Here is an 18,544-nt window from a genome sequence, read left to right as displayed (position 1 = left end):
ACCGGTTTCATAAATATATGCTAGGAGTCAGGTATTAGATAACTGGCAGCAAAGGACTGTGATTCTTAGGAGAAGGAAAACAAATGACCTGAGCCTGTATTCTCCTTGACTTTCTGCCTGGAGGCCCTATTCCAATTGCAGTGAGAGAAGATAGAGTCCAAGCAGAAACAGTCCAAGCAGACAGCAGCTGCCTCACTGAGTTGAGGAACTAGAGACTGGAGTTTGGGTGTTGCTGAAGCGTCTGGAATTTGTTGTCATTGTCATCTTGGGAAAATTCCTTTAATACTTTGAATTTCAATTTCGTAGTTTTTAAAATCGGGTTTATAAGAGGTGTCTTGATTGGTCAAGGTAAAGAAACGTGGTTATATACATGGAACCTAATATATAAAAAAGTGCTCACTAAATTGTGGCTGCCATCTTCTTCCACTTCCTCTTTCTCATGATTATTCCTGCTTTCTAGAGCATGCAATGGTGGAATGTATAGGTAAGATAAATATATGGGATTTAGTCCTAAGCAGTAAAGAATTAGTGGGAGGAAATATACTTTTGGATGTATAAAACATAAGTAATTATAGCCAAAATAAAGTCAATATTACCAAGGGAAAACCCAAGATATTTGCTCTGAAAAATGCCTTTTATTTTTCTCAAAATACTACTAGCTATAATGCAACAAAAAACCCTTCATCTGGGTCAGATCAATTTTATAGAGCTTAGTATTCTATTTCTGAAATATTTGTGGAGGTATAGTATGGAATTTATATTCTATGAGATCAACTCCAACAGCACAGGACCAGTTTGGAAAAATGTTGATAATTGTTAAATCTGGGATATATCATCTATATCTATATCTATATCTATATCTACATCTATATCTATATCTATATCATCTATATCTACATCTATATCTATATCATCTATATCTATATCTATATCTTTATTCTGTTTTCTATAAGCTTATTAGGATATTGGAAAATATTCACAGGGAAAAATTAATTTTTATTTAACGATGAGAGGACCCCAGCATCTGTTAATTAATCTCTTTTCCTCCTGAATCCACTTATATTTCCAGGCCTGCAACTCTAGATGACCATGAGTAGTAAGTATCAGTTGTGCAGAAGAACAAACCCTTTTATTCTTCCCCAAACAAGCTGTTTCGGGCTTCCGGGGTTTCCAGGTTATGGTTTTCGGGGAATTGGCCAACAAGTCTTTGTTCACCTTACTCATACTCTTCATATTTTTATAGACACTTCATTGTATTTCTTCTTAGTGCTAATCTTTCTGCAGGAGAAATAGTAATCCTTTTAATCTCCCCTGCTAAGTTATGGAAGTTGCCCTTCTCTGGACCTTTCTCAGGTCTGCTCTGACTTTCTTGGGCTGCAGTGACCAGAACTGATCCACATAGGTTACACACAAGCGTAAGGGGCAACCAAAAACAGAATTTCAATGAAGAAACTATGGGAAGCAAAAAAAAAAAATAAATAAATAAAAAAAATAAAAAAAATTGGAAGTTAGCTTTCAGAGAGTACATAGAGAAGCACACAGTGTTAAAAAAATAAAAATTATGTTTGAAAAGATGAAAGTTAACCTCATTGTAATAGTTGGCAGAGTAAAAAAGATTCATTCCATTACTTCCAAGCTCCAAACCTTGGAGAGTGTTTACCTCCGTTGCATACAGAATCAAATCAAAGTCATCACCACGGCCAGTGCTCTGGCCCCTCTCTGTCTCCCCCAGTTCAGGCCCATCTGCTCCCACCTTGCTCACCAAGCCACAGGCGCGCTGGCCTTCCTGCTGCTCGCCGAGTGCACCATAACCCACTGCGACTCTGTGGTCTTCCTCCTGGCAGTAGCCTCTTTCTGGACTGTTTTTTTCTCCAGATCTCACATGGCTCACTTCTGCATATCATTCAGACCTCTGATCAAATGCCACTTCCTCAGAGAGGCTGGCCCTGATGAGGCAATAGCCTCTTCTCTGTTGTTGCCCATTCTCCTACCGGCTTTACTCCTATTGTTACCTGAACTTACGTAGTCGTTCACCTTTTTCCTTATCAGTGTCCCCCGTGAGGGTAAAAGCTCTGCGAGGGTGAAAACTTGTAAGTGCTAACTGCTGCATCCTCTTCACACCTAGACTAGTGCCTGACACGGAGGTTTGTATGGATGAAAGAATGATGCATGAATCATACCATTTAAGAGTGGAAGTTCTGGAACCAGATTGTCTAGGTTAACATTCTACCTCTTCCCCCTATGTATCCTTGGGCAAGCTCCTTAACTCATTTGTATACAATTGTTTTATATGTAATATGGGGATAATATTAGAACCCACTCCCAGGGTTATCTTGGAAATTGAGTTAATATACACAATGTGCTTTGAAGTGTTAACAATAGTCTGTACTCAACAAATATTAGGATGATCATGAGAAAAATGGCAAAAAGGGAAAAAGAGAAGCAATAGTGGCCGCCATTCCTGGGCCTTTAAAAAATTAAGGTGAGTGTGGGACTCCAGTGATTCTTAACTTCTCTGCATCGTTGTGCTCTCAAGGACACAGAATCAATTACAAGGAAAAGTTCCTTTGATTGGGGTGGGGGGAGTCTCAGAGGTTTTTTGTTTTGTTTGTTTTTGTTTTAAATTTAAGAGACATAAAATCCACGACTGTACTATCTCCCATTTCTTGAAGAAGCACTTCTGCATAGAGTATATATTTAAACTTTAACAACTGCATGTGGAAACTACTTTCTGGAGCTTCTGGGTCTGGTACAAGCAAGAGTGTAATACCACTCACACTCAAAAGTTGTTATAAGGCGAAAGGAAAATTGTGACATTGCTAGTTAGTCACAGCTAGGTGTTCATATTTCCCAAAGGTTGTTTTACTCTCCACAGACAAAGAGGAGGTTTCTTAAAAAATATAATAACACATTTATTATTGATTTTGAGAGTGTACGACCAGTAATTGCCATAAGTGTAAAATTTTTAGCTTTTGGTAAAAATAGTCTTCTTCTTGTTTTTTTAGAAGTTGACCAGTGTGAAAGTCATCTTATTTGTTAACGCAAGCCCCATTTAATAAATGCAAACCGAGTGGAAACATGCAAGCCTCCTAAGAATTAGAGTTTATGCTCTTCAGTCCAACAGAGCAACAGATGCTGATAATAAGTGGAGAGCTGTCAGCCAAAATGAGGGCAAAGAGCTTCTCGACACATGGTTTGGAAAGTACCAAAACAACTGTCCAGGTCAGGTGGTAGCTGCACGGACACTGTGGTTTCTTTTATTTCTAGCTCCATCCCACTGTTTCCTATACTTGACACTGAAGAGAAGAACTATTCCAAGGTTTGGAGAAAATCGCTTTCTGAAATGTTAGCTACCTCAGCAGTCAAACGTTATTGTGAATAAGAACACTGCCAGGACACCTCCTAAGACAAATTATTTTTAAGCAGCAACAGTTCAGTGGGAATGGTGTAATTTATAATAAGGTTAGTTAGCTAAAATTTGTATAGCTCTTTTTGTGTCCTGTACAGGAAGCCTCAAGTGAGAAATTTCTTTTAAAACAGTGGGCTGTGAAGTTTTCTACTGCTTGAGGAGAGAGTATGATTTTTCCCTGTAATGATAATAATTTAGTCTATGGTTGATTATTTTTTCTTCCTTTCCCCCTTGGCTACCAAAGCTTACTTATGGTTTGACTAAGCAAGTATATACGACCTTATGATCTGCTCATTCATGATTCTTTTTACTCCTCTGGTTTTGACTTTTTGCTCTGATTAATATTATTTATTGAATTTTAAAATTTCTTAAAATATCTTACTATTACTTTATTATGTGTGTAAGCTGCCACAAATCCTTCATGAGATGGATTTAACTAAATTAATTAAGTTACATAGTTTTCATTAATATAATTTCACTTGATTGTCATACCAACCTAGAGAAGAAGACTTTATTATCATCCGCATTTTATAGATAGGGAAACCGAGACTCAAAGATAAAAAAATCTGTCCAAGATCCAAATACAATGTAGTTTTCACTGTACCTAGCTGCACTATCTCATTTCTCTAACAGAAAAATACTTTCTACTGGTTTCAGTATCTTCAGGTAGGAGTTATTACTGAATTAACAATGGTGTGAATGAGCTAAAATGAAATGTTTAAATTCTAAAAGGAAGGAGTTAGGCTAGTAGGTAATCTTCCCAATAATTATATGTGATTTCAAAATATTAGGCAGCTAGAGAAAGATAAAGAATTTTCTTTGATAAATTTTTTGATTCTATCTCCTTTCTTTTAAAGAAAAAGAAGAGAAAGATAGAATTTAGATAAAAGTTTTGCTTGAAGGTAGGAGAATGGATTAGTTGACCTATATGAAATGAAAATGCTTTTCAAAAATCAGCCACCACCAGACCTTACTAACTACTCATTACAGCCCACTAGTATAAGGAGATGGGCTTTGATCTCCTATCTAAGGTCACAGAGCTGGCCCCAAGCCCAGTGAGCTGGCATCCCTGCTGTGCTCACTCCTGCAGTTAGGTGTGTTTCCTGGGCTATGAGTCTGTGAAAACAGCACCAGCCTGGCCTTGAAACACGTTACCAAAAAAAAGAAAAAATAAATAAAGAAAGAAAATCAAAGCACAATAAATCAGGATCATCACCAACTTAATTTTCCAGCCCTTTTTATAGAGCACAAGATCCCTCCTTCTTTATGTCTATGTAAACCAGGGAAGTAGCCCCATTTCGCCTAGCAGCACTAACCAGCTGCGCGCCACTGAGGACATTATAGAAAAAAAAATCACAGAATAAAAGAGAGATGGATCCTTTTCAAATCCAGGTACGATCATAACACGAGTCAATAAGCAACATCACTTATTTATATTTTTCTATTGTGTCTATCCGCTTACAATTTCAACAAAAGGTGCAACATTTCCACGCAATTGTTTGTTTTAAGTACTGAGTTAAAAATGGCTGATGCAAAATTGCCAATGGCAGATTCTATTGGGATGTCAGGTTCAAGTTCAGAGTTTGGAGAATACACTTGCTGTACTCGAGGGAACAGTACATTGTTCTGAACAAATTTCCCCGAGGATTTTCAGGTCTCTGCAGATAACAGTTGCTCAGCTCAGTTAGGAATGGATCACCTAGACAGTTTTGCTGTGCTTTTGCAAATTTTCAATATTTCAATATTTCTATACACCTAGACCTGATTAATGAGAAGCCATGTGGGAGAAACAGCCCCATTTGTTGTGTGCCCAACATGAACTGGACATGCATTGAGTTCATGTCACTGAGATTATCTAGCTAGCAAGTCCCTGGGCAGCCATGCTCTTTCTTCTACACTGGAGAGTTTCCAGCTTCCTGTTGCCGCAGAGAGGGTGCAAGGGTGTGCTAGTTCTAAGCATTCTAAAGGTGATGCAAAGGTTACTGATACCCTGAATTCCCAGGTATTTTATAGTCATCGGATATGTTTTATCAGTAGAGGCAGCCCCCTTCAGGTTGGCCACGTGCTGGACAAGCATGGAACATTCCATATAGAACATTTCATATCTCTATACTCTATGAATTGGCTTCTTCGACTTGCCTGGTGTGAGGTGGGTTCCTCCTTCAGATCTTCATCCAGGTCCACACCAACTCTGTTAAGGAAATCAGAAAATGGGTTAAGGGCCTTGCTGCAGATGAGACGAGATAGTTTTGTGTGACCAAATGCCTGAACCATATATGATACAAATCAGAGGGAAGGTTTGGCAGAAGACCACCCCACCTCTCCCTGAATCAAAAGAACTTCAAATGGATTTATGTCAGTGTAAGACCTTGTGCAGCTGGGCCTCAGCACGGCTAGTGAGATTGAGCACCAACAGCTGTTCCTCGCGGCTGTCTCCCGATTGGAGTAGAAGCCTGAGAACCTGGAATAGGAGCTCTCAAAAAAAAAAAAAAAAGAAAAAAGAAAAAAAAGAAAGACCTCCACAGTCCCGAAAATAGAGATGCTGGAGGAAAGGCCACCTGCTCCCTTTGCAGGACTCACTGACCAAACTGCTCTGGGAATGTGGGGGCCCAGGCTGAGGCAGGCGCCTGCAAACAGAAAAAAACAATCCTTTGTCCTGATGCTCACCAAGGCTGCCAGTAAAGATGATCCAGGTTTGTGGGGCCTAAGGCTTAAACAACTTGGGGGGGTTCTCTTTAGGAAAATTAATATAAAAATACAGTTACAAAATTAGGTTTGGAAGAAACTCTTGAGAAAGAAAAAATAAATCACAAAACATTTCATAATTTAAAAACCTGGCAAATGCAACAGACATCTCAAAAGCCATAAAATAAATAATATGCAAATTAATTAACTGCTGACACACTTCTAAGATAACTTTTTCCTCTGTAAGTTTTGCTTGCATACCTTGATACTTGCTTTATATGGCAATGATTTTGTACAAGAGAGAATAGGAAGATGAGGTAATCTTCTCTCCAGCGAGATCGATCAAAGTTATTGATAGCTGGGAGGCACTAAAGCGTTCCTCCTTGTAAGATGTGCTCGCTGGGTGCGGGGCGGCTCCAGGTCAAAGGCCTGCAGACACAAGGTTCCTGATAAACTTCCTGTCACGCGGTTCCCATGAACAAAGCACAGCGTGCTTAGCCATGTATACAGTGCAGCACTGAATGTAGTCCCGATTTCTGTTTTGATGGGGCACCCATGAGAATGGAATCCTCCACTTGGAATTTTACACCTCTCATGATTGGAAGGATTTTCCACAGACGAGGCTCAGTACAATTCAAGCCTTGTTTTTCTACCACTACCCACAGACTTCTGAAGCCTGGTGCCATGGGTCATATTCATCTTTGATTCAGCCTTGTGGCACTCTTCTTGTAAGCCCTTCCTGCCCTGGGAGGGCCAGCCGGGACCTGCCCATGCACAGAAGTGACTGGGGACCACACACATGTATTCTACTAAATACAAACTGAATGCGTTCCCAATTCAGCTTCCCCTTGGTCGGATCCCCCAAATGCCCACTCCAGGGCCAAATGACCAGAGGAGAGGTACGACTGAGCGAAACAGTAGTGGAAGAAACAGTCATCAAACCCAACTGTGGTTAAAATATATTCCTCTTGCAAATCTTGCAAAAACACAGGACCATGGGATCACAATGCTGGGTTTCTTCCCACGGCCTCAGAAGGGCCAGAGCAATTGAGGGGCTATGAGCTTGAATTTCCTCTGCTCCAGAGAGTGGGCCTCTGCCTGTTGTGGGGGCAGGCTGGGAGGACCGGGTGGACCAGCTTAGAGCCTCAGAAACCTGGCTCAAGCTCCCCCAGAGCCTTTTCTGTGAACGCCACAATTCCTAGAGCTTTCTCGGGTCTTCCCTTCAACTCCCCCTGTAAACACGTCTTTAGTAGGCTTGCAGTTCTGTTCTCCAGGTGGAGGAGGGGAAGGCAGGGTCAGAAGCCACCAGTCAGCAGATGTGCTAGCATGTGAAAGGAAAGCAGTGTGGAGACAGCTTGTTTAAAATACCTCTGATACTTCAAAAATCAGTGTCTTCTGGGCATGAATAGCCTCTTCTTTCTAACCCAGGGGGTGAAATGGGTAGCTATTTATTGTATGTGGAACTGAGAAGAACCTCTGGTGGGGACTAACCTTTGATTTTCTTAGAGTAGAAAGAGCTATTTGATCTATTTGAAGTCAGAGGGAGAGAAGGAAGGGAAAAGGTAGGAGGGAGAGGAAGGGGTCAGGGAGGAGAGAGAAGGAGGGGTGAGGAAAGAGACAGAGAGGGGAGAGTCACCCTGTGGCCGAATAGATAAGGCATTAGCCTCCTAAAGCCAGAAGGGAGGAAGGAGGTAGTGGGGGGGGGGCGGGAGAGAGAGAAGTCCAGGAGGAGAGGAGCTGGTGAAGGGTCACTGAGGGTGGAGGGCTAGAGGAGGAGAGAGGGAGGGAGGAGATGAGGAAGGGGAGGGGAGAAAGAGTAGAGGGGGAGCTAAGGCCCAGCCTCCCGAGGTGGGTCAGGTAATGACACTGAATGGTGCAGACGGCCCGGGTCCAGCCTCTGTGAACACTGAGGGACGAGTGTGGAGACACCCTGGCCCCCTCTCTCAGGAGCCTGGGCCATGTTCAAGGGTCTGCTGGGTCTGAGCTCTGTGGATGATGCTGGGAGCCCCTTGGAGCCTTGATTTCTGGGTAAGCCCAGATCCCCCTTCTCCCTGTCCCCCTCCCCGGAGGGCTCCTGGCACCTGTGTAGGCTGCGAGTGGTGCTGAGGGTCCTGAAGTTCCCACTGCCACATCTGTTTAGGGCCTTTTTCAGGTTCCCCATCTAGAAACCTGGAGAGAACAGAAATCGAATTTCCCAAGAAACCCAACGTTTAAGGTTGGAGGCAGTACTGAGGTTTTCCATGTAAATTTAAGCTTTCCTTTTCAGCAGCAATCAAAGCAGACGTTTCTAGTTTCAATTATTCCAGCAGCCAGATGGAGCTGAGGAATGATGGCTGCGGATTAAGTTCTTCAGTGTAATGTGGGACTCAGTGAAGAGCATCTCAGAGGCCTAAGAACTGCTGTTCTACTGGGAGCAAGAAGGCCTCCTCCCTCCTGCCATTTCATGGAAGGTCAGGGTCTGCTCCTGGGACCAGGCCCGTAGCCCTTCTTGGCCTTGAGCAGACAGAGCATCTCAAGTGACTTGAGGAAAGAGAAACTCCATATAAGTGACTTCCGTCCTGGAGCAGCTGGGTGAACAAAACAGATGTGGTTCCTGCCCTCACGGAGTATGCAGTTTGCCAGGCTGAGTTAGAAAAATCTAAAAAATTTATTATCATTTACGCGCTATGAAGGAAAGGCTCATAAGAACGATGCCTCTTTCTCTTGTGATTTTAGCTCCTTTTGATAAAAATCTTGCTAAATCATATTCCCTGGCTCCCTGCCTCCTTAAACAGAGAGTGATGGGGATACTCAGCTCTTTACTGGCAGTCTCAGCATCGCCACTGGCCCGATAAAGTCTAGCACTTGCGGTGTTATAATGATTTCCAAGCGCTCTACGAACCTCTTAATGCCCACATTAAATGGCCCCTGGCTACTATTCTTTCTCTTTTTTAAAATTCTTATATCTGCCAGTTAGATTGCCTTGATTTCTTGTCTGCAACAGTACGTTAGCAAATTGTCTCTGTGCTCCCTCTTTCTTTTTAATTTAGTATGGGACTGATTACCTCATGGTCAAATTTAATACATCTTTCCAAGTTTATAATACACAGACATACACACATACACAATAAAACAATAAAACTGAAATGTTATAGAAGAGCTTACAAGTATAACAACACCATTATTCTTTGCCCCACTGTCTGCCCTACTTCCCCACACCAACTCCCCGAGGCCTCTGGGGGCAATTTTCTAACCTTTTCTCTATTGTGATATGTGAACTGATATCAGCATGCATGGCACATTCACACAGCATCCCCAGGGTTAAGCAAACATCCCAGCTGCATCTGTATCTCTTACTCTCTTATTCAAGAAAGCAAGTCCAAGTGTGAAAGTGACATTCTGGAGGGTTAACCTTGAGTCCACTCACTTTAAGGTATAAAAGATAATGTACGCGCTATGGGTTTTGAGAGATTAACAGAAAGAAGACATGATGTCACACAGCTTGTGGTGTTTGTAGCAGCTCCCCAGGTGAGAGATCACAGGTGTGTATGGGACCAAGTTCAACCTCCTTAGGTGATACCCAAGGCTCTTTGCCCCCTTCCCATGGTGTTAAGCTACCCTTTCTGTTCATCTGATCTGGACGCAATGCCCCAGGTTTGCTAACTGGACCTGTCCTTATTTCTGAGCCCTATTACCCAATACAATCCCGGAACTGTGGCCTTACCCAGATCTGCCAATGCCTCTCCCGTCGACTGAATCCCCTCTCTCCAAACTCCAGCATGGTCACCACTGGGCATCTCTGAGGCATCACCTCCTTTCCTGAACTTTCCACCACTGTCCCTCCCCTTCTGATCACCCTACCTTGTTCAGATCCCCCATCACTTAATGTTTTCACTGATTTCGACTGTACATAGCTGTATACTGCCAACTCTGTTCTCTGTTCCCAGATCCAACCCTTTCTGTGGCACCTGGGATCACCTTGCTCCGGCTATGGCAACTCTGGCCCACCCCGTGTTCACCTGTCTGATTATATGCAGCTGTGTAGGCCGAGCCAGAGCTCGTCATGACATACCAGCCCTAGCTGGAATCCCAGGACTCACAACTACTCTGTGGTTGTTGAAGCATCAGTGAAACCCAGCTCTTAAGAGCCTCTCACTGCTGTGTGACTTGCATCACTCACTGTGCTGGGTTTTCCTCATTAGTACAATGGTGATAATAACAGAACGTGCTCCCCAGGGTTCTGGAGAAGATTACATGAGAAAATACTTATAAAAGTGGTTAGCTTAGGGCCTGGTACCTAGTAAACTCTCAAAAAATGTTAGCAGCTATTGTCCATGTTATTATTTTTATTATTATCAGTATTTAAAAAAAATCACTGGGGTCCGTGCTCACTGCCATACTCACTGCTCACTAATTTCAAGATCAGCCCTCCCAGTCCCCAGTTCTGCAATGGACGGCCCTTGAATGTATAGGAATACCTACAGCTGAGCATTGTAAGTGGCCAGAGCACATCAGGGATTTCATAGTAAAACATCACTTCTATTTAAGGAGGGCCAAACTTCCCAGATTGGAATTTATTTCAAATTTCCTGGTAGGCTGGTGGAGAAAGAGGGCAACGAAGAAAGAAAGGAAGGTGTCTGAAGAGCAAGGGGAAGAGAGGGTATGGGTAGAGCTGAGCAGAAGGAGAGCAGAGAGAAGTTCGTGAAAAGGAAGCACCGTGTGATTAGAAAGACTAGGGGCAGGTGTGGATAAATAACTGGACAGGTGTGCGCAACTTTAGAAAAGGGAAGCCGGGGCGGATGATGGACAACCACATAGCCCCCTAAACATTTATAAAAAATACAGACAAAAGAAGAACCAGTAAAAGATTAAAAAGCAACTAAAAAAGACTAGTTAAAATGTTATACACTGTTTTGCATTCCTAATGTACCTTTTAATTTTAAGTAAGTCGAGTGCTGCCTCTACAGTATTCAAATGAAAACGAAAGTGAGCTTCTCACATATTCCCAGCTGTGCTCTCAAACATCTCACTCCAGGCTCCTCATTTACAATGAGCATCCAGCTCCATTTTCAGAGCAAAACTCATCTCCGTGCTACCATAATGCACCTCCCCTCCTATCGCGCCTCCATTCTTTGGTGAGTTTTATTAGACATATTGAAATCTTAGGATGCTTCCATATCCAATCGGGGCCGAAAAGAATGCTCCAAAGGTGGGTTTTTCTTCGAGGGGAAGCAAGGTGAGTAACTAACAAAAGGCTCACTTTTCCCATTAAAGTTAACAAAATCCATTCGATCCTTATCACTTAGCACCTCCAGAAAGGCAGTGAAATATTACTAGGGCTTAGTCTTATTGTGTGAATCCCAATAGTCCTAGGTGCAATTTTGGTTCTTTTGAGCCCCCAGCTAACAGAGGCTGGGTGGTGGGGGAGGAGAAACCATTTTCTCTAAGAATTGTATTAAGTGTGAAAAACGACATTTTCCGTAAGGGAAAAGTGACTGGATGCTGAGCACATACATATAGCAGGACAACGGAGGAGTGTGCAAGGCACCCCCAGAGGTTTGGGGACTATCATGTAGCTCTAAGAACATCACACAGGGGCCCAAACGTGGTACTTCACCACCCCCCATCCTGCATCACTTGAGTAAATATTAGTGGAGCTTATGTAGGACCAAAATTAATGTAATTAATCATTCAAACATTCTAAATGTTTTGGGGGAAATAAGAAAATGAACTAAAGGAAATGAAAAAACTCTCCTCAGTTCATTTCGCTGTTTCAACGTGGCACCATAGTTAAGAGTTGGGACCATGGAGCCAGGCTGTGTGAGTTCATATCTCATTTCTGTCATTTACTGGATTTATAACTTTGGGACAAATTACTTAACCTCTCTAAACCTCAGTTTTCTCAGTAATGAATGGGGATAAGTATATATCTACATTATGGGCTAATATGAAGACTAAAATAAGTTTATACATATAAAGTGAGTAAAATATTGACTGCTACCTACAAAGCTCTCATGAAACATTTGCTGATGTTCTTATTGTTCTTGTTATTATTAGGAAAAAAATTGGGGTGCCTGGGTGGCTCAGTTGGTTAAGCGTCTGTCTTTGGTTCAGATCATGATCCCAGGGTCCTGGGATCAAATCCCACATTGGGCTCCCTGCACAGCAGGGAGTCTGCTTTTCCCTCTCCCTCTACCCCTCCCCCTTGTTCACGCTCTCTCTCTCAAATAAATAAATAAAATTTTTAAAAAGAGGGAAAAAAATGGAAAAAAATTGATGTACCCTGCATTGAATGGTAAATACAATATAGGTTAAAGCCAAGAGTAGATTTTTCTATAAATTATATATGCTAGGATATAAAGGTCAATGACAGGATTCCTGTCCTCAATGGCCCAAGATCTAATAGGGAGACAGACATTGGAAACCAAGAGCTATGGTATGGTGAGATAAGCATTGTACACAGTTATTTGAATACACCAACAGATAGCCCAACCAAGATGGGCTGTAGAGAGGTTGGGTACATTTCACAGAGGAGTAGGTTATTGGAAAGTGACTGCTGTGTAATGCCTGACATTAAGCTTTTTGATTGTAGTGAAAGTGCCTGACATTAAGCTTTTGTTTGCTGAGGCATCCATTTCAAAATACATCTATCTTGAATAAACATACTGCCAGCTGTATGATACAGCTACTAGTTAAACAACCCAACAAGGAATTAAGCTGTCCCATTCATAAAGTTTCCTCTTTCAGAAAGCCCTGGGTAGCCTAGATGACTGACCACTCGGGTGACCCCACTTCTGATTACCCAAGCCCTAATTCCTGCTCTTATGCTTTACATTAGCTACTCAAGAGTGAACAAGTGAAAACCTAGATACACCATCTTGGACCCTAGTAAAGGCAGAAGCCTAGGTCCATGTTCTTTCTCTCACTCTACCCACAACCTTGCTGTGTGGCCTCAAGCATGTCAAGTATACCCTCCAGGATGTGTGAGTAATAAATCTTATTCCTTCATAGTTCCCTGAAGGTTTTTGAAGTGTGGGCATCTTGCAATCATGATGAAAACCACAAGGGCTGGTCCAGCCACAACACTGGCCTTGCTAGGGAAAATGTCTGTGAGATCTCTCTATGAGTAATACAACCAGGTGCGTGTCTCAGGCATTCCTAGCCCACAGCATCACTATCGATAGGCTTGGACCAACACAAAAGAGAGGATAAGTTTAATGATAAGTGAAAAGGAATCTGGGAGAAGGCACTCCAGTCTGGGGACACAGCATGGGCAAAGGCATATAAGTTTAAAAGTACCAAGGAGGTTTAAGACATGATAAATAGCATTGTGTGGCTAGACTGTGAAGGTTATACATGATGAGGTGGACAGAGTTATTTGGGGTGGGATCAGAAAGTAATTTGAGGATAAATTATAAAGGGCCTTGAAGGCTATACTTAGGAAAAGTGTTTTGTTTTTTGTTTTGTTTTTGTTTTTTTTGTTTCCTGTAGGCAGTAGGGGTTTAAATAATTAGATTTCTGTTCCAGAAAAATCACTGGTGGTAAAATTATGATGTTAAGAAACTAGAAGCATGAAGGTCATTTAATAGTAGACTACTGCGATGGTCTACCCAAGAGCCCATTAGAATCTAAAGGAAGATAAAGGTGTAGAGAAGAGATGAATCTGATAGATGTATACTTGGAGGGGTGGTGGTGGCACATGACAGACAGATTGTGAAGTGAAGGAGAGGCAAGTACTGGAATGTTTCTGAATTTCCACTCAGGACCAGAACCGTTCACCCCTGCCGTTAACCATATTACAGAAGAAGTATGTGTGGGAATTTTTCCCTGAGGTATACATCCTGTTAGAAAGATGAAACAAGCTCAGGGTCAGGTCTGAGCATATCTATTGTGAGTGAAGCAAGGTTAGCTCTATACACAAGGTCAAGAAAAATAGCCTCTCCCGCTCCAGAGTTTTGGCTATTTGCTGTCTGAAGTGGAGGTTGAGACCAAACAGTAAAGTCCAAGGAATAAGGGAGGTATGATGGATGTTTCAAGGTCAAGGTCAGTGAACCAGGAAGGTTAAAGGAAGCTAGAGAAGGGTGTGTCATATTTGGTATTTGAAGACAGTTTGGGAATCTTATTTACAGAGAGGCTGGTAGGGAAGAGCCTCAGGAGAGTAATTTATTATAATCTTGGAAAGAGGTGAACATTTTCTGAAAGAAGGTTATAGCAATAGATGTAGAAAATTTTGGTTTGGATTAATATGCACTACGTGGGACAGAACCACATGGGAGACAGCCAAATGTCATCAATGTGGGCTCAGTATCAGGAAAAACAACAGCCCCCTATTTCTTGCTGGCTTTCAGGCAAAGGATGAGGGATTATATCAGAGGTGTGACAGTGAGTGTCTTGGTCAGCAACTGGGTAGGTGGTTTTATACTTCTATCAGAAGACTGGTTTTAGAGCATAAAGGTTAATGGGGAATGAGACGCAACTCTGATTTTAGATTTGGGAAGTGATAAGATGACATATGTGCCAGTGAAGTGAAGGAAGAACAGGAAGTTCCACAATTTGGGGGCATGAAGCATGTAATATGACTGCAAACTCCCATAGAAGAGTAAGATACAAGTCAGGGATGCTGCTGAGAGCAGGGCTGCCACTCTGGGTTTCCACAAGTGCATGGAAACACTGTCATCTGTTGGTTTCCTGAATGCTCTCCTAGGTTACACTTTCCCACATTGGGACATATCTGATTACCAAACTGAAACTGGCTGGATCAAGGGTTCATGTGACATTCCTGTCCTCATGTCCAGAGGCTGCCCATGTGACTTTCTTTTTTCTCCCAGAGGTTACGGGTGGGACACTATCAGGCCGATCAGAGTAAAGAAGGGTCTCGTCTCTATCTTTTGCTGACACAGTTTACCGAAAATACCAGCTAACAGCTAATAAGAGGCATATAGCACAATCAGCAGGAGTTAGACACAACAACCAGCTAGTCCCATCATTTACTTGTGTGACTGCAGGCAAGAAGCTGTGCCTCAGTTTCTTTTTCCATAAGATGGAATATGAATAGGAACGATTCCAGGGTGACTGTGAGATAATGCACTCAAGGGGCTCAGCACAGGACTTGACCTCGAAAGTGTTCAGAGTGGTAGCTGCTATTCTTGCTGGGGCGGTTGTTGATGTTGTTATCTTTGCTACAAAGGCCTTCTGAATGAGTTAGCTGTGAACATCTCCAGCATAGGAGTTATGTTTTAGGAGCACTTGGTTGGCTCAGTCGGTTAAGCATCTGACTCTTGGCTTCAGCCCAGGTCATGATCTCAGGGTCGGGATCGAGCTGCGCATCAGGCTGTACACTCAGGTGGAATCTGCTTGAGACTCTCTCCCTCCCCCTTTGCCTCTCTCCCATGCTTGCACGCGTGCTCTCTCAAATAAATAAATAAATAAATAAAATATTGAAAACAAAAAGAGTTATATTTTACCCTTCCTCACCTGATCTTAAAATAGGTTTTCCTTGTGATTCTGGCTCCACTGAAGGCTTATTTACAGTGTAAAGACTGATTAGAGTAGGTGTGCTCTGGATGTGTAGATGAGCCACGGGGCCAGTGTTTATAATGTCTGACAATTTAGAAATACATTTGGGAACATATAAGTAGGCTGAAAACATTATGTTCTTTGAAAAATAAACACCAATAAACAAGTACATGTCACAGACACAAATGCAGATCTACATCCTGTTCTTTAAGTTTGGCAAGACTTCCTCTGAATTTGGAGTACTTAGCTCTGCCAAGATGTAAGCTAATTTCAGGCTGCAGATAACAGTCAATCAGAAACTGGATTGAGACTGAATACTTAGACTAATTTCTTTTAACCTAAGCCACAAGCACACTAACAGCCTTTGGTGGGAAGATAGATGCAATAGCTTATCAAGTTATCTGGACTTTCTTCCCTAAGGCTTCACTTAGGGTGGCCTGCTTGGGCAATTAGGGATTTATCAGAGCCAAGTGCACATTCCCCAGAAAAGTCATCCTTTCAAGTGGATGAGCTTGTTTAAATTCTAGTGTTTCCATGTGGGACATCTTCTTCATGTCAAAGTGAAGATGTTGTATGAGAAAGAAAAGAGACATTTTATTACTGAATAGAGGGTTGTTGTGGGAGTTTGCTTTCTATGTTGGTGTGAAACTAAAAGTGGTTGAAAATAAAACCCAAACTGTCAGAGGTATGAATAAGTGGAGAACTTAAAACCTAGAAATTATTGTGGTTACTTCACAGTCAAACAGGCTCATATGACAGTACCAGAAGTGCATCTCTTCTCACTCCAAACCATCCCAAGCTATTAAGAACTCCAGGTATAACTCTGGCCTACTCCCAGTTCTCCATTAGAGACCTTGCTTGGCATACAATGTGGATCTGAAGTGCCATGTCAGGGCAAGTCTTTCCATCGCTATTCTTTGATGTGCTTGGTCTTCAGTGGGAAGGAGTCTAGGTGGGAATGTATTCTTTGGATACGAGGAACATATTCTGTCCATGAGAAATCATCTACAGAAATCAAGAATGAACTCTGACAATGAAGGGATACATACATCTGACAATGGAACATACATTTAGGGAAGCATAACATTCTCTATGCAATCATGCAGGAGGAAAGGTGACTCAGACAAAGTAAATGATGACCAGGAGACATTTATGTGGCGTGATGTCCTGGAAGTAATCCTAAGAGGAGAACAACAAAACTTTGCAAAACTGATGGATGTTTACTTACAGCACAAGTGATGAGAAAGTACAGTTCCAATGGTTGGTTCTGAACTTCATCCCAAAATGACTTTGCTAGTTAGTAGGGCAGGTGATCTACAAGATGCTTTGAAAAGGCTACCTCGCCAAATCATGACCTTCTACGATTTCTAGTGCCTAAATTTTCTTAGCATGAGCTAAAACTCTTCATTCCTCATTGAAGACTAGACCTAAAGGCAAAAACTTGGGAGAGGTAATATTCGGTCTTGTATTCACACAAGGTAGAAGTGAGTGGATCAAATTTATTCCTGAGAATGGAAAGAAGTGAGAACAAAATCCCAAGGGCAAAACGACACCAAGGTTTTGAGAGAGGGCACTGAAGTAAGGCAGGCGGAGGGTAAAAAGCCAGTTGGAGATGTAAAATTGTAATAGTAGCAGCTAACATATATTAAGTGCTTATGGAGTGCTAGGACATGCACTAGGTAATATTCATGTATTACCTAAAGCATATGGAGTTTGGGAAGAAGATCTGAAGTTAACACTGTAACACTATACATTTTAGTAATTAAAATGAAAAATAGAAAGATTTATAATCCATTTCTGTAAGTTAGCCATTAAAAAGCACTTGCAACTGGGTTCTGCAATAATTTTTCACCTGTAAATCTTCTGCCTCTAGCTGTCTATCACCAACATCCTATAGCTGGTAGACAGTTATTAGCCATGTATACTTGAAACACGAAAAAATAGCCAAAGAAGATTGTTTCACAAACACTAATAAATCACTAAAATAGAAATTAAAATAGCTCTGGGATGAATAACAATTGCCCAAACCATTATTTTAGCCCACATTTGGAAGTAGACTGTTGTCTATAACCTCTATAAACAACTGAAATCTTATTCTCCTTTGGGGTTTTTACAACTTTAGAAGGCCATGTGATGCTATTAATACTTAGTATCCACCTTTGTGATATATACCTATTAACTTTTTTAATAAAAACACTTTCTGCTTATTCCCAGAAAAGTTAAAGCAGAAATACTAGTCTTAATATTGCATTATCTTGCTTTTTGCTAAAAATGAATAAATATCTTAATTTTAAAAGGGAAATTGACAGGTAGAGATAATGGGTAAGCTAGGAAGCTGCTATTGCATGACTCACCAAAAGAGAAGAAAATAATTTTAGTTTCTTGCTGAGAGGGATTAAAGTAAATCACTAGAAAAATAATGTTTTTCTCTGACCAAACCAGCTGCTATTATGATGAGGCTGAGGCACAGGCTTGCATTTAGGACTGTATCAAAATGAAATTAAATGTTTAAGCTCTAAAAAGTAAAAGAATTCATGGTTGCTGCTAGAATTATATTGCAAAACTGCACTCTGATTTCATCATTAAAGGGTTAAAATCAGGGATGTGAGGCAAGAATTAATGAAAATGCCACTGGGAAGAAGTTGTCTTAGAGCAGATGAAAAAGAGGAAGACGAAAATCTTGGGTAAAAATCTGCTATAAAACAGGTTTTCAAATTACCACGAAGATTGCAGAAAGTGCACAGCATGGGAACAGAATTAGCATCAATTTGGCAGAAAATGAAATAATGAGAGTTAAGTGAATGCTCATGGCAAATGCAACATTCAGGCTTTCTCAGTCTATCATTCCAGAAGATCATGATGACAGCTTAAACAATTATTGATATGAACTGATATTTTTCCTGACACCACACTGTCTAAGCCCTAAAAGTATATATCAGCTGGGACATGTGGACT

General features: G+C 41.5%; 1 protein-coding gene across 4 annotated transcripts in view; it reads right to left on the bottom strand.

The window, feature by feature from the left end:
* The window catches only part of SLC9A9 (solute carrier family 9 member A9), a 550,759-nt gene that overhangs the window by 120,357 nt on the left and 411,858 nt on the right, over positions 1-18,544 (bottom strand). For all 4 annotated transcript variants that reach the window (XR_572657.2, XM_008707677.2, XM_008707671.2 and 1 more), the window contains exon 13: positions 5,549-5,600. Coding sequence is in view for 3 of the 4 variants with exons in the window: in XM_008707677.2 (XP_008705899.2) it covers positions 5,549-5,600 (52 nt within the window). In the remaining variant the exon portion in view is untranslated. The remainder of the gene's footprint in view (positions 1-5,548; positions 5,601-18,544) is intronic.

This window comes from Ursus maritimus, unplaced genomic scaffold (assembly GCF_017311325.1).
Source record: "Ursus maritimus isolate PB19 unplaced genomic scaffold, ASM1731132v1 scaffold_20, whole genome shotgun sequence".
Lineage (NCBI taxonomy): Eukaryota > Metazoa > Chordata > Mammalia > Carnivora > Ursidae > Ursus > Ursus maritimus.
Note: the sequence above shows the minus strand (reverse complement) of the source record. Positions and strands in the feature narration are given on the sequence as shown.